At 37.4% G+C, this 16,894-nt stretch overlaps 1 protein-coding gene across 1 annotated transcript in view; it reads left to right on the top strand.

The window, feature by feature from the left end:
- Nucleotides 1-13,552, top strand: part of LOC139734659 (lactadherin-like) — a 29,553-nt gene extending 16,001 nt beyond the window's left edge. The window contains exons 4-10 of the mRNA XM_071645447.1: nucleotides 675-779; nucleotides 1,117-1,449; nucleotides 1,897-2,219; nucleotides 2,918-3,074; nucleotides 4,479-4,693; nucleotides 6,682-6,831; nucleotides 13,409-13,552. Of these exons, the coding sequence (XP_071501548.1) occupies nucleotides 675-779; nucleotides 1,117-1,449; nucleotides 1,897-2,219; nucleotides 2,918-3,074; nucleotides 4,479-4,693; nucleotides 6,682-6,831; nucleotides 13,409-13,552 (1,427 nt within the window). The remainder of the gene's footprint in view (nucleotides 1-674; nucleotides 780-1,116; nucleotides 1,450-1,896; nucleotides 2,220-2,917; nucleotides 3,075-4,478; nucleotides 4,694-6,681; nucleotides 6,832-13,408) is intronic.
- The last annotated feature ends 3,342 nt before the right edge of the window (nucleotides 13,553-16,894 follow it).

Here is a 16,894-nt window from a genome sequence, read left to right as displayed (position 1 = left end):
CACTTTGTCTCCCTCTACCTTATCTTCCTTTCTTTCATTTAATATGCTTTGTCCGCCTTGGACCACTTAACATAACAATGTCGGAATTTCGGAGCTTGGGTATTTGTTCCATGTTCATCGTGTCACTGCCGGCAACCAGGGACAGCCTGGTGGTAGTGTCGCTGCCCGGAAAGCAGTAAATGACAGGTTCGAGTCTCATTGGTTCCTTTTCCGACATATTTGTTAATTTTCTGATGTTCTTGGTGGGTTTAATCTATCTTTTGGTTCTCCTTTCCTGTAATCCCCGCTTCATTCTTTCAACATTTTCGTTATTATGTTGTTTAATAAGACACTAACGTTATCATCTTGGCATATATGCAAGCTCTGCTTTTTAGTAGGTTCCCAACATTTCATGATGGTTAAATTATCTGTTCTCTTGATTACGACGTTGTGTCTTGTCTTATGTTCTATGGATTGTGTTGTTATATTGTATTACATCTTTATATTGTATTATTATATTTGTGCTTGAGAATTCGAATAAAATCAAATCATAACTCAAATTAATTGCAAGAACATTGCAAGATATTTAAGTAAAGAAGCTTCAAAAATACTTTTAAGTTACCACGGTAAAAATAATCAAAGGAATAACATAGTGTTTACACATTTACCATCTATTATACACTCTTGTAAAACAGCCTGTCTGTCTGACCCGTGTCTTCATCAGTCCCAGTGTACTGAGACGGACGATGGCTTCAACTGCACGTGTCTCGACGGTTGGCACGGCCCACGGTGTGAAAAAGGTTGGAAACAGAACTTCTGTAGCATAAATGATGTCTTAGTAGTAAATTTTGCTTCCTCTTCTTGAATACCTTTATGCAGAAGATTACCTCATGCGGTAGAGTCCATTGTCTTGATTCTTTTTTTGGTGTTGAATTCTTTTTAATTATAAAACGTGTGTTAAAAAGAGATGTATAATTCTCATCAGTGTTTTCCGTTGGTTTTACTATAATAATCACAAACTAGTTTTAAATTGTGACCTATATACATGGGTGAGGATTTTTCTTTTATTTGTTTTCGTGTTTATGCATAATTTCATTTGAGATATTCTTTTTTGGGACTTCTGATCACTCCTCTCAGTTGCTTTCATCGAAACTGTCAGAATCCTTGGAGGAAACAGGAATGAAGGGAGAATCGTCTTTGCACCTCGTTACAGCCCAGACAAATTTAGACTCGTACGCCAAAATGAATGGACGGTAAATGCATCTCGTCTGGTCTGCCAGTACCTCGGATTCCAGGGAGTTTACGGAACAGTTAATGGAAACTTCTACGGCGAATCGCCACAGGATGTGTACGCCAAAGTGGGTGTGGTCAGTTGCCCAACAAATGCCGCGAATATCACCGACTGTTGGATGGACGAAGAGACAGATGATGGTGTAGACGCTACCATCTCCGGCATTGTGTGTTGTTCAGGTGATATGTTTCATATTTACGTATGAGTGTTATGTTTGCGTGTTTGTTTGTCTGTTCTCATTTTCCATTTGCAGATATGGCTGGATAGCCCGTATGCAGCTGTAATATTTGGGCTTCCATGGTGTCCATGCAATTGTATGTACTTGTGGCGGACCGTACACGTCCTATGAAGTTATATATCCACAAACGCACACATACCAATTGCATATAGAATTTCTTTCTCTCTCTCTCTCCATATATATATATATATATATATATGCGTTCATATGCATAACACTCGTATTTTCATGCATGTATATTCACTGTTTATATACATATATATATACATATACATATATACAATGTATATATGTATATATATATATATATATATATATATATATTGTGAACTGAAATAACGGGTAAGAATTTTCATATCTTATTTGTCCGTGTCACAATATCTCTCAGAGAGTCCCAGCATGTTTCCTGGTACTCCTCTTGGTCTCGAAAGTGGTGCCATTCCAGACTCCAGCATCACCGCTTCATCCTGTTACGATGGCGGCCATTGTACCCAAGACGCTCGTCTCAACGGACCTGAATCGTGGAGTACCAGCGTCCTAAACACATTTCAATGGTTGCAGGTTCAGTTCGGATCGAACTACCTGGTGTCTGGTATCATCACACAGGGAAGGGCCTCACTTGACCAGTATGTCACGTCATATAAACTGTCATACAGCTTAGACAGCATAGTTTGGACAGATTATATGGATTCTTTCACGAGCAGCGTAAAGGTGAGTTTCATGCCTCTTAAAGCAGATTGTTCATGCTGGCGAAGGTAGGGTTGTGACACGCACAAAATTGAGAGCAAATATACCCACCATGCAGATGATGATTAAAGGATTCTCTAAATAAAACCAAATTAATATCATCGTTTTCAAAGATTATCTACATGTCAACATTACCAATAGCCGCGTCAAGGCTACACGTAAAGAAATGAGAATGATAAGGTAATAGCTTTTAAACCCAATTCATTGTAATACCGTTTACCTATCATACATTCGAAGTTATTATAAAGGGATACAATAATAGTGTATAATAAAAAATGAAGAGTTTGTTCGCAAAAACCGATAAGTCCATATTTGCCAAATGGAGATATTTGCGATTAAAGGTCAAGAAACATAAAGAGAATAATAAGAACATTTTTGTTTCTTATGACCATAACTTCAAAAATATACCTTTATATGTAGTGACCAATATATCATTTGAAAGGTATTTGTACTTTATGACACAGACCGTACTTCAAAATCTTCAAAAATGGACTTATCGGTTTTTGCGAACAAACTCTTCAAGTATTCATGGTTTAAAATTTACGTTCGTGTGAACAGTAAGTTAGTTTGTGTGCACTTCACAGAAACCTTTTTTTTTTAATAATTCATAAATTGTTGTCGCTTGTTCACTAGTGTTTTTCATAACGTTCTTGCCATTGAAGGTATTTCCCGCTAATTATGATAGGACGAGTCAAGTGAGACACTACTTCAGGCGAGCTATGACTGCGCGATATATTCGACTCCATCCACAAACTTACTACCAGTACATGAGTCTCCGACTGGAGCTGATTGGCTATGGACCTGTGCAATATAATATCGGTAGATATTCTTGATTTTTAGACATGTAAGCACACACTCATATCAGTATGTGCCCGGTCCCAACGTTGTATCAGGCTATGTCGACACCACGAACAGGGCAACAATGTAAACACGCATTATGTGTTTATAAAGAGTGTGTATATTAATTTTAACAGAACCACTTCCTCCAGCTGGGCCGTCTGTCAAAATGCGTGTAAATTGAAATGAAAAAGTCCAACATTTTAAAGTGATTGACCGGAGTTGCATACACAAATGTATTATAGATGTTAATTGTTGGCATGATTGTAATGGGAAAGATCCTAAAAGGTTTGCAAGAAGTGGTTCACTTTACCTGTAGGGCAAAGACTTATTAGTAGTGAAAATGAAGGTAAACAGTAAGTTACAATTTGACTCACATTCACAAACAAGCACACTAATTCCATGTTTTCTAAACTATTTGTTTTGATTGAGGACAGATATCTGAAATATAGCTTATTTCGATTTTCATCTTTGCAGCATTTCCATGTAATTCCTCTTTCACTTTTTTTTTCACTATGTATTCACTACGTGGCCGTGTTTGTATAAGTGAGTCTCTATGCGATGGTCTCTGTGTTGTGTTGGTTTGCTCTATTTGTTTGTTAATTATTATTTACTCCGTCTTCCAAGTTAAAAAGAATAGATAACACTGTTTGATTATTTTGTTTGTTGTTATTTTCTTTTCATCATAGCTGTACACATAAATGAAATTTCCTTTTGGCAATGTTACAGGATATGTCGATATTACAGATAAGAGGTGTGATTTGAAGATAAAATGAATTATGTATCAATGACATTTCCATAATTTACATCATAGGTATAAAATAATTCACACTACATTGCATTGTATGTTCGTTTTTGTATGAGGTTATTCGCTATGTTTTTATTACAGATATAAGCACGAATATTGTAAACAAACTTTGACATGATATTGGAGCTCACAGTTTCATTTCGCACATGATTATTAAAAGGTCATTTCTATAATCAGGCATGTTGGCTTTTAACTTCACTGAGATAACCATCCTTTATAATGTAACAACAATATCCATAATCGCAATATATGGTGCTGGCGAGCCTATCCGCTTGGCAAGCGTGCATGCATTTGGTGATATTAATAGAAAAGGTGGTTAACGTTATCTATACAAAAATGAAGGCATGGGTGTCTAATGAAGTGGTTGCTGACCCAATTCTGGTCAACTAGTATAGACGCAAGCTTATTCTCTTCTTTGAACATGAATTCCACGAATTGTTACGTCGGACAAGCTTGTGCATTATGCTATTTTAAAAGAAGTAAAATACCTACCAACTGAGAAAAAGAGAAAAAGAGAATTGTATCATTGCTCACATAAGCTAACAGTAAACTGGCTATTTAATGGTTATTGATTCTAGCCGCAATTGATCACGAGAGTGAGCTCTGTCCACTCGATCAAGGCGTCCCTCTCGGGGTCGAAGATGGTCGGATTCCTGATTCAAGTATGTCGTCGTCTTCTACATACGGCCCCGTTACCCTGCCGCAGCATGGCCGGCTGAACATGAATCCTGCTTCGCATGGTATTTCGGCAGTATGGAAACCACATCCTTCTGATCAAGACGGATGGCTGAAAGTAAGAATTGTCTACTACCTTTACTTTCACGAGACAAAAACTGATATCGGGTTTTAAAGGGGATGTTTAGTAACTGATCACTGGGAATCAGTGGAATGCTGGGGGATGATTGTTCCAATCCTTCTGGGATTCATTTAAGAGTACATTGTATATCTATTGTGGGAAATTTATTTGCTTCAGAATTGTGTCATATTCAAGTAATATGCAATTCAATGTTTCTAGGTTAGCATGCCTATACAGCGCCGGGACGATTGTTAACGATCGCCCCGACAATCTAAATACATTTGAGACGCAGATAAATACAAATGCATGTATTCAAATACATAAAGGAGCTGAAGGCATGTTTTTAACTGATAAAAGACGTAATCGACAGAATTTATGAATAACTAAGTGCTCGACAGGAAGGCAGCTCATAATGATTATGTGTGAAGTCAAGTCCTGAAAACGTGTACAGAAAGGGCAAAGTAATGAGAGTCTAAACTTGCTGGGTGAAACAACGATAAAGTATACTAAGCATGCTTACAAACACACACACGTACAAACATGCACACAACGGACATTTACTCATTGACGAAAAATATCAATCTTAGATCTAACATTTTCTAACAGACTTGACAATATCACTGCAGTTTGCCCAAATCTGTATACAGTATTTCAAAGAGGGCAAAATGAGACAATTGGATATCGGTGAAATCTATACGAAGAACCAGACAGGGCCTATTAGTGTTCTGGTTCAAAGAAATAAAAAGAGTGTGACTGACTGCAAATTACTACAATGTACAATTGTTTAGATATTCAATCATTCATTCTCTATTCATCCTGTGTCAGGAACTGCTATTTTCCTGATCGGGAAGTATGAGAGCATAAAATGAGGTATACATTCTTAAAACTATAATATGGTTTTATACACTCTGACATAGGAATTATATACCATGATATTCAGTGTGGACAGGTAGAGGGGAGTGTTAGCGTGTATTCCTTGTGATTTGTCCATGATCAGCGGTGAACATTGTAGCATATCTTAGAAATTTGTGCCATGTCAATCTAAACCTCTTGGCATTTTCCTTCTTTTCAGTCCTTTGTGTCTCGCCGCATTCCAAAGGAAGTTCATTATTCTGAGACGGAAAACGTTCATAAACAAGATTACTATTTTTCTTTTCAAGTTGATTGGCGATTCGATCAATTTCATAATTGGCAAAATGTTTGTCCATACGTACATACCCAACAGTCACACTGTTTGCAGTTTCGAATATCAACATCGTAAATTACGCTGACATCATTTTCATTGATTCACGTTAGAAATGATAATCGTCAGATCTACACACTACAAACATAATTATGTCTGTCATCATTATAACAATTAAAACCTACATGAATTCGGAAAAAAATACTGATCCTCTAGATATCATGGAGAAAAACACGGTTTGTCGATGAATAAGACCTAACATTTACTTTTAGTCAATTTCCTGTTTGTTTACTTGAGTGTTTTTATATCATTTCATTTCATCTTATTGTTTCTGCACGGTACGTGTAATCAACTATGATCACTTTCGGAATATGCTCATCTTACACGTGGTTCATTATTATGCATGGCTATTTTGCACATGTGGGTAAGCAAATCATTGTGACAGAGAACAGGGATATAATTAAAGGAAAAAAAAATCAAAGTACAATACAGGAGGATACTCAGTATGCCGACCTTAATATTGGGGCCTCATTGAGTGCACAAAGAACTAAACAGTTTTAATCAACTGTCGATGTCTCTTAGCTACATCAAAAACAAACTATTTGGCCCAATAAAACATACATGGTCAAGTACACATGTGATGCTAAGAAAGAAAAATAAATACAAAGAAGAAAGGGATAGCCATAATGGAATGTAGTGAGAAGGAAACAGAAGAGAAAGAAATAGGCTAGAAGGACTCCTCGTTCTATTTAGGGGACAAAACCCAATCACTGTACTTTGTTATATTTCTATTTTGCAATAGATTGACCTCGGAGAGGAGTACATCGTCACAGGTGTTGTTACTCAAGGTAGATCAAATGCTGAACAATGGGCAACGTCCATGTACATCTCCACCTCCCTGGATGATACCGATTGGGTTTTTACAACCGACCCGCTATCCCGTGGACCCAAGGTAGAGTTAAAGGGACTGTACAGTACTGGTTGAGGTAGGGATTCATGTTTTGAACATTCCTAAGTGAGATAATGAAAAGCCTCTTATGAGATATGAAAGAGCATGTAATTTTAAGAAGGATTCAACGTTTATTTGATGAAAATTGGTTTTCAAATGGCTGAGATATCCAAAAAAGTGCTAATAATAAAAGGCGACATGCCCCAACTTTATTAGTATCTCTTTGTTTCACTTTGTTTTTGGATATCTCAGCCATTTCAAAACCGATTTTCATCGAATAAACTTTTGATACCCCTTAGAACTGCATGTTCTTTGACATCTCATAAAGTGGTTTCTGAATATCTTGCAAAACGTTAAAAGCTAAATCTTCACCTCGACCAGAACTGTACACACCCTTTAAAGTGCAACGAACGAGATATTTATATTAGGAATATCTTATGAAAGAAAAAGTATCACAGAAGAGGGAAATACTCCTGAAACAGATTATCATTTTGTCTTATCAAAATATATTCGCGCCATTGAGAAACTGTGAGTTAAAACTAATCAATTCACTGAACAACAATTTACAGCCGCGTCCTTTTCGAGCCCTGAACTGTGACGTCACAAAAGTGCAGCGGGACCTTGTGTGATTTCAAGTTCGGTGCTAGTACCTATAGTGCTAGCCCGCGAACAGTCTTAAATCGAGCCGTTCCAACACGTCAGATTAACGAGGCGATACCGATCAAAATTATCGATCACTAGCACTGGTGTTGGAATCACAGGACCGCGAAATCCGCGGGAATAGCGCGACGAAGTGATGGCGCATAGTAAAAGTCAAATATATATATAATATATATATATATATATATATATATATATATATATACATATATATATATATATATACATATATATATATATATTACATATAACATAATATGTATATATATTACATGTATATATATATATATAGCCATGACTGTTTAGTTTTAGACACATAACGAAGAAGACTGATTAAATGGCACAAACTTTATCCATTCATTAAAACACAGTTATCCTAATTTTGCTTTTAGGCTCAGAATTAAAAAGGCCATGTCGAAAGTGTTCGTGTACGATACGTTTGCGACCACTGCAGTCGCTAAGATGTTGCACGTAAAACGTGCATCTATTATGAGCGTGAATATGAGTCTCAAGCACAGTACGGGCAACGGGCCGGGTTTTTGCTATGGTGCGCCAAAAGGAACCATGACTGGTTCTGTTACAGTAGGGAGCTTTAGATTTGCTGCACGGATGTTTGAGACGACGCTTGAGCTGGACGTTCTCCTTTTTCCTGCGTCGTGTTGAAAAGCAGCTTTAGATTACGCCAAGACGCAACCTATAAAAACTAAAATGGCGCCCCCATAATTATTGTCGGTGCATGAAGTAGCTCTCTACCAAAGAGCGTACAACCCTTAGTCTAAGAGGGTCTACTTGCGCGATTCTGCACCTGAACAGGTGTAGTACGCCATGGAGTCCAACGGCGGCCATTTTACGAAGCAAACCGCTGGATTATTGCGAGCGTCTAATACGTGACCTATAGGAGTGAATTCTGCCTCCCCTTCATTTTTCCCTTTTAAGGGAGCAAACAGCGGTATAGTTTTGTTTAAGACCTAAAATTTCCATTTAGTAGCATCATTCATGCCTAAAGATAAAAAAAAATGAAGAAATGTCCATTATTTTCGAATCTGTAGTCCCTCAAAGTTCGAGCTATTGAAACGCTTTTCTCTCCATCTCTCCCTCTCTTTCGCCCCTGCCCTTTTGGCCTTATAAAACATCTTTAAGGGGGGGGGGGGGGGTCGTGTCCCCTAGATTTTTTTTTTCTGAGGATCACCCCCCTTGTATTTTTTTTTCAAATTTAGCTTTCTTATTTTTTTTTTAGCACTCTTTATAGACCTTGTCACGATGATCTGCAATGGGAACATGTTGAAGATTACAATGTATTAATATTTGATTGAAAATTCTCAAATATTTCACCAAAGGTGTGCATCACATGGTTTGACTTTGATTCTGAAAATGCATTCGGTCCACCTCTCACACAATGAAGACGCGCATATTATGTCGATCTTGGATAAAGAGGTTGCGAATAATAACTAATTCAGCCAAATTTTCCGTACATTTCCTCTCTTTAGCCCGTTAAGGACGGACTGAATTTGCTACAAAACGCATTTCCCATAGACACTTGCCCGAGAATACTCGGGACTCGTCCTCAACGGGTGAAAAAAAGCAATTATTCCGTCAAAATACGCATCAAATCATATCAATTTTGAAAATAAAAAAAACTCCCTCGTGTGGGACGGAGACATCCTCTAATACCCCGTTTATACTAAGGAAAAAGCGGGTTCTGAAACCCCCTGTAGCCGCTTCGAGCAGGCTTTCAGCTCAGTATAAACAGACAGAATTCAGAAAAGGCGATCCGGTCGGGTCGGGTCCGGTCGGGTTCTGAAACCTCCTACGGGGGGAGGTTTCAGAACCCGCTATAGCAGGCTCGAGGAGGCTCGACAGCAGTATAAACGCTAGGGGGTTCGAAAAGCCGCTTTTTTGCTGACCCGGAAGTTATCACTGGAGGTCATCGCGCGTTCATGATGTAAACAAGCAACTGCACCGGATCGCGAACCCACGTTGTTATAAATTCGCGCTCAGCAGTCACGTTTCCGCACGAAAGTGATGCCACGAAAGCGCGCGCCGGTTTTCGGAGGGGAATTCGGTTACCATAGGAACGGAAGCCGTGACCCTGCTAAGACCCGCTCGGGCCTGCTTTCGCTCGCGCAGTATAAACAGACGAGAGCCCGCTTTTTCGTAGCGGGCTTTCGAACCTCCTCGAGGCGGCTGGAAAACCCGCTCGCAGAATAAACGGGGTATTAGTCTCCGCCCCCCACACCCTCCCCCGAGCCCCACTGTCAACTTCCAACACACATGTCAGAGTGCACCACGAAGACCGACAACATATGGATCAAGAGTTGACAGATACCATGATTCAGGCAATCCTACTGTCCCAGAATCTATTTAATTAAAAAGATTTTAAAAATCTTTCCACCGAAATGGGCACCGGCCAAAGATTGTTGAATTCTTCTTGAGAAATCCAAAAGCTCCGACGGTATAGAGGGGGCAGTGGCGTAGACAAGTCCTCAGATTAGACCTGGTATGATTTGTAACCGAGAGCGATCTCAATGTATTGCGGCCAAGAAAGGCGATTAATGTCCGTTCAACCCCCCCCCCCCCCACCACACACACACACACACAGGTGCTGTTCGTTATTCCGAAGGTTCGTTAATCCGAAAATGAAATAAGTTCGTTATTCCGAAAGCTCGTTTATCCCAAAATGATAGGGTTCATTATTCCGAAGGTTCGTTTATACGAAAATGAAATAGGGTTCGTTATTCCGAAGGTTCTTTGATCTGAAACTGAAATAGGGTTTGATACGAACCTTCGGAATAACGAGCTTTGTGTCATTTTTCGGATTAACGAACCTTCGGAATAACGAATCTCCGGAATAACGCACTGTACCCCCCCCCCCCCCACACACACACATACATACTCATCACTACACTTAAATACATGGCCACTTTACCCAGGAATATTTTTCTCTTAGGGCAAGAATAATTGACATTTTGTTGCAATAATAAGAGACGTTGTTTTTAGGTATCAGTAATGTGAAAATGTATAAGGTGATGGCCACAAAGATCACCAATAAGATAATTCATACTAAGAAGAAGAGTGTCATGGTTGATAAGAATACATGTTTATTAATTTCATAATTGCATTTACTCCAGGACAGCACATGATTCAGCCAATAGGGCTGTTCCTCATGTCCGTGCATCATAACAATAAAAAATGATTATAATACCATGCACCGCATTCGTTTGGTCCATGTTAATTCTAATTCCAATTCAAATTTAGATTCAGATTTTATTTTCCCTTTTCAACAAAATGTACGAAAAACATATGTGAAATTTGACATGCGTGTTGTTGAAAACACAGCGACCCGGTCATATAGGAATACATTATGTTAATGTCTATGATTATGATCAGTACAAAAAAAAAAAGAAACATTCAATTCACAAATTTTAAATGTGCAAAACAGCGAAAATGACCAAGATGTCTACACTACCCCATCCACGGTATCCCCCCCATCTACAAGAAAAAAAGAAAGAAAGATAACCCCCAAAGAAAAAAAAAATAGCCTAGTGTTCTGCAGCTTTTCTGAAAACAACTGTTTAGAAAGGAAAATTGCATTGACCGCCTACACTGATTTCTATTGGTTGTTCTAGGGAAAATCATGGCATGTTAGCCTGCATCGCTGACCAAGAGAAGAATTGAGAGGGAGAAAGAGAGAGATAGAGAGAGAGAGAGAGAGGGGGGGGGGAGGGCTCTGAAATTGTGATATGCGATTCTGCGCATGCTCAAAGCATTTTTTTTCCCTCTGAACCTCTCAGTCGCGAAAATCTAAACCTCCCTAATATCGCTATTAAGTAAACTTTTACTGGTGACTGATTGTTGCCGTTGATTAAAACATAAGAACACTATTTTTTGGTGATTTTCTGTCGAAATACTGTCTTTTTTTTTCTTAAGGGAACCAGACATGATTCTCTTTTTCGCACCATAGCCTTCACCCCCCCCCACCCCCCCCCCCAAAAAAAAAAAAAAATCATGACGGTTGGCGTTAACGTGCTCGGTGTAAACGCGCTCTCACTACCATTTGTTTGAATACTGATACACGAGTAGCTAGGGTTATGGGCACCGTATAGTAGCTCATATAAAGCGTGTTCAGTGGACACATTCTAGCTGCCAGCCGGTCGCCAGCAGCAATTAAGCTAGCAGCAGAAGCCGTTAGGACAAAAGGGCACTGTTTTATAAAGAGTCAAATTGATTATAAAGTTAATTTCAACTGTAAGTCTATGGCAACTTGTGTGGTAAGATGTCGATTTTATCTTTTGATAAAATGGGGCGGTGTGTTTTAGAGGCAGGGCATAGTTACGTCTCACAAAAGTATAGGGACTGTTTACTGTAGAACTCTGCAGTAGCTTGTAGACCTCTAAAGTCTAATTTAAACCTACATACTATATCTAGCTCTGCTTCCCTATAAACAAACTACGGACTAAAGCCAAACCCATAGTTAGTTATCCATATCTGGGATACGAATCTGATATATATGTATTTAGCTAGAATCCTGAAATGTCCAGGGTTCAGAGGGTGTCTTGGGAACACTTTTTTTTTCAGGACTCTAGGAATAGGACTAATTTGCTAGTCTAGATCTTTAACGTTAGCTCTATCTAAAAATGTAACATGTTAGATCTACAGACGAAGATGGATGTGCAAAATTTCAGGGAATTACTAGCCCGACCAGACTGTTACGAGCTTCTAGTTCTAGCACGAATTAGCAAGTACCGACTGTTCGAGGGTCGATACTATGGCACAAAAGCACAAGTAAAAGTATAGAAGGAGCGCTGTATTCTTCTTAGTTCTAAGCAAGACATACGAAAAATGTTCGAAAATTATATGTAACAAAGTTCACGTACCTCCTTTCTTAGGAAGATGCCTCGCTGAAATGTTCATACAGATCATGCAGAACTCACGCTTTGAACCACGGCGATGTGTAACAACAGCGCATCAGCGCAGGGCTAGCTGGTTCGTTTCTTGCGTGACGTCATAATTTTGGTCCGGAAATTTTGCCGTCAGATTGGGTTCTGGTGGTCAGAAAAGAATCTCAAAACACCATCTATCCATCGTTTTCACCTTCTGAAACTTAATTATCCATATTTCTACAGACCTAAGCTTTCCAGAAATCTACAGTTCACCTTATTTATGAAATCGGGCTATTTTTTTCTCCTTATGAGTACTTTAAATGTTTTCCACTCGCACAATAACGAATGCATGTGGTTACTTTTCACCCACAATCATGCTCATGTAAAAAACAAAAAATACTTGAAAGAAAATTCACTACTAAGCTAAGATTGGACGAAGGAAAATGAACAAAACAGTCCCACAAATGGGCGCACATCAAGGTTGTGATGACGGGTCGTCTTGCCTTAGAGTTACTCTCATTTGGTTTACAATTAGCTAATCACAAACCTGAAATGCTGGATCCGTTAGTACATTTTGCTTCTGCCTGTTATTTTCCTGGTTCTTGAACTATTAAAGCACTAAAATGAATTTCTTTAAAATGTTGTACAAACCTTTAAAATGAACCAGATTGATTCAATAATGTAGTTAATGAATAAAAACAGAACGTTCAATTTGTTAATGCTTACTTCATCTTTTTGATAGTACTTACTCAGGGGTCAAGTTAACAGAATGATCTAGAGTTAAAAAGCTCAAAATGTCTCCTATCAAGTTTCACGCTCATATTTTCAAAGCACATGTTGTGATCATGAATTATTGCAATTTCAAAAAGCGGTGTCTGAACTCGTGAAGTATAATGCAAGATGAACAGAGAGGTCTCGCGTGTCCTTGTGTACTGCATGCAATTCCCAGGTTTTTGCCTCATTATCTCTATAATCATAAACAGTTGCGGTCTGACTGTTGTGCTAAAGTTTGTCTTTCTTTGTGTGTGATATCATATCAGGTGTACCCAGCTAATTATGACAGAAACTCCCACGTGACTTCGTTACTACCTAAGCCGGTGAGGGCACGTTACGTCAGGTTCCATCCAATCACGTCCATGAACTTTCCATCGATGAGAGTCGAAGTTCTGGGCCATGTTATTTGAGGGCTTCTTCATATAATGATCCCTCAAGTGAATTAATTTGATTTATTTATTTGTTCGTATCGTCTCCTTTGCTTTTTTATGTCCCTATATGTAATTGTGTTGGCAACTCAATTGGCCAAATATAGAATTCTGTGGATATATATTTTTTATTGTGCAGTAGACTTAAAATGATCATGTTTTCTCGCGTAATCATGATCCTTCATTATGAAATCGTATTTGTTTGCAGTTTTCAATTATCATATCATTCTTTCCATGTTTATGAATTTTTGAATTTGTCTAACATTATACATGAAATTAATTGCATGTCTGTTTTAATTTGTCATGTTATCAAATCAATTTCTATATCATGATATCACTTTGATATCATTGATACAATAATTTTTCAGTTGACATAATCTTGAAACTTATGGTTATAAGAGCTTTTGTTTCTCCAACTCCCTCCCCACTCAAAACAATGGCAAATAAACGAACTTAAAACGAAACAAAAATACTTACAACAACGTTTACGAGGTTTGTTGAGCTAATAGTTTACAATTTCTTTTGTAGATTTTCACTAACTCCCATCCAATCCTCCACGCACACACACAAAAAAATACTTACTGAAACCTTTAATGCACAATGGTAAAAGATTCATATTTGATATATGCTTTTCATGCTCTTGCCAACTATTACAATGGAGTTACTTCGTGTCTCACTTTCTTATGGTTGTTGATCATTTATCCCTTAGTTCCATAACTTAGATTTTTTTTTTCCTCACGTATTTTTCAAATATGTTGGACAAGTGACCAACTACTACTTCAATTCAATTCAAATCCCTTTTCTCGACGTCAAATCACAAAATATAACATTAAACATCCAGTGTTACAAGATAAAACATACAAGCAATGACATATAAAATACACATCAAGAACATGAAGATTACAGTCATAAATTGTTAAAGATTACAACAGGCAAAAAGTAAAATGGAAAACGGTGTACACATAAAAAACAAAAAGGCCTGTAGGCGCGCGGACACCGTTGTCAAAATTATCTAAAATTGGAATGTAAGTTATTTTCAGAAATCATAAATCAGTTTTATATAGAAGGTACCTAAATTATAAACATACACATACATCAATACAAAAAAATGAATAAAAAACAGACATAAAAAGGTGGTTAATTACGTAGTTTTAATGAAAAGACAAAATAATGCCTCTTATGATGCTTCTTAAATAAATCATTATTTTTGCTTATTATAATTATCCGGGTTTATCCGGGTTCCAAAAAACTGGTCCTGCATGACAAAGAGTTGCTTTAATTTCGTACAAGGACATTTCCATTGATGAACATTATTGTAGCTCCGTGTATGATAAGTATGTATATTTTACTTTAATATGAAGATGTGATTATTCATGATGTAAGAAGAGAGTGCATCTGTGTGAAAACGTTGCATTGCGGAAGTTATATGAACTTTATTTGTATCATACAACTTTAGTGTTTTCAATCGTTTAATAAGTGATTTAGGTGTGAACTTAATGTGAAGATTTTGTAACATGTCGCATGACGCAAGTCTGTAAGTAAAAGTGTTTCCCCATATAATATTTCAGTACAACAAATGAGGTAAAATAAAAAAAATGTAAATATGAAATAAAAGAAAGGGGGATAATTCAACTTCTAACGTTTTAAAACGCCAAGAAACTGCGCAACTTTTCTATTATATATATATATATATATATATATATATAATATATATATGTATATATATATATATATATATTACTATGTGGAGCAAGAGTGGTAGTGTCATCAGCATATGAAACGAAGGTAGAATCAGGCAAGAATTTATAGCAATATCATTCATATAAAGCAAAATAAAAAAGAAAAGAAAAGAAAAGAAAAGGACCTAGAGTCAACCCACGTGGAACCCCGGTGCAAATCGTTTTAATATCAGAAGAAACAGAATCAAAAACAGTATATTGCATTCTGCCAAAAACTCTCAAATGATTTCAGACAAATACCTCTGATACCAAAATACTCTAATTTCTTTAACAGAATAGAATGAGAAATACAATTAAAAGCCTCTGAAAGATCCATATAATATTCCAATTACATTTTCATTGACTTTTATTTCATTATTTTTTCGATCTTGTATTTCAATAATAGGCATTTCACTACTCTAATTTCTTTAACAGAATAGAATGAGAAATACAATTAAAAGCCTCTGAAAGATCCATATAATATTCCAATTACATTTTCATTGACTTTTATTTCATTATTTTTTTCGATCTTGTATTTCAATAATAGGCATTTCATTTAAAAAGAATTTGTGGAAACCATACAGGCTCGCACATTGCATTTCTTTTCATCTTATTTCATTTCTGACGAAAGTACACAATGTTGCATTGGCATACAAACAAAGTAAAGTACAATGTAATATACAATGCATATATATATAGTTATACATTCTCTTTTTTTCATGAAAACTTCTAAAATCTGTTATGCATTACCCACTCAAACTTTTTTCTTAAAACAAGGTACAGTTGAAATAGTCTATATGTGACCGTGCACCTCAAAACGAACATAAAGTCGCACACACTGATTTTGCGTGAGGACTGAAAATAAGTGAAATGGGTCAACCTTGCCGAACTTGACTTTTTCGTATTTTCTGAAAGAGCGGGTCTTCTTTTACATTATGCCAAAATTTGGTATCATAAAACGGGCAGAAAAGTGTGTTTCTTTAGCAGTTTATCTCGAACATTTTTGGTAGAATAAACATTTTTTGGTAGAAACAAGTGGGACTCGAACCTGTCATCTATTGCTTTCCGGGCAGCGACACTACCACTAGGCTGTCCCAGGTTGCCGGCAGGGACACGATGAACATGGAACAAAGCCCAAGCTCCGAGATAGAAGCAGTAGATGACAGGTTCGAGTCCCACTGGTTCCTTTTTTCCGACATGTTTGTTAATTTACAGATCAGCAGTTGCGATCTTAGCAAATTTTCATTTGTAGAGGGAGACAAACTGAAGAAACTGAAATCCGAGCCTTCACCCCTCTGAATAATAATATCTTTCTTTCATTCATCCTATGCCATGTCCAACATGGACTACTTAACATAACAATGTCGGAATCTCGGAGCTTGGGTATTTTTTTTCCATGTTCATCATGTCACTGGCGGCAACCAGGGACAGCCTGGTGGTAGTGTCGCTGCCCGGAAAGCAGTAGATGACAGGTTCGAGTCCCACTGGTTCCCTTTTTGTTAATTTACAGATCAGCAGTTGCGATCTTAACAAATTTTCATTTCTAGAGGGAGACAAACTGAAGAAACTCAAACCTGAGCCTTCACCCCTCTGAATAATATTATCT

The sequence above is a fragment of the Diadema antillarum genome, unplaced genomic scaffold (genome assembly GCF_040938485.1).
Source record: "Diadema antillarum isolate AM-2024a unplaced genomic scaffold, OU_Dant_1.0 seq00000538_RagTag, whole genome shotgun sequence".
NCBI classification, from domain to species: Eukaryota; Metazoa; Echinodermata; class Echinoidea; order Diadematoida; family Diadematidae; genus Diadema; species Diadema antillarum.
This window is presented reverse-complemented; position numbering and strand designations above follow the sequence as displayed.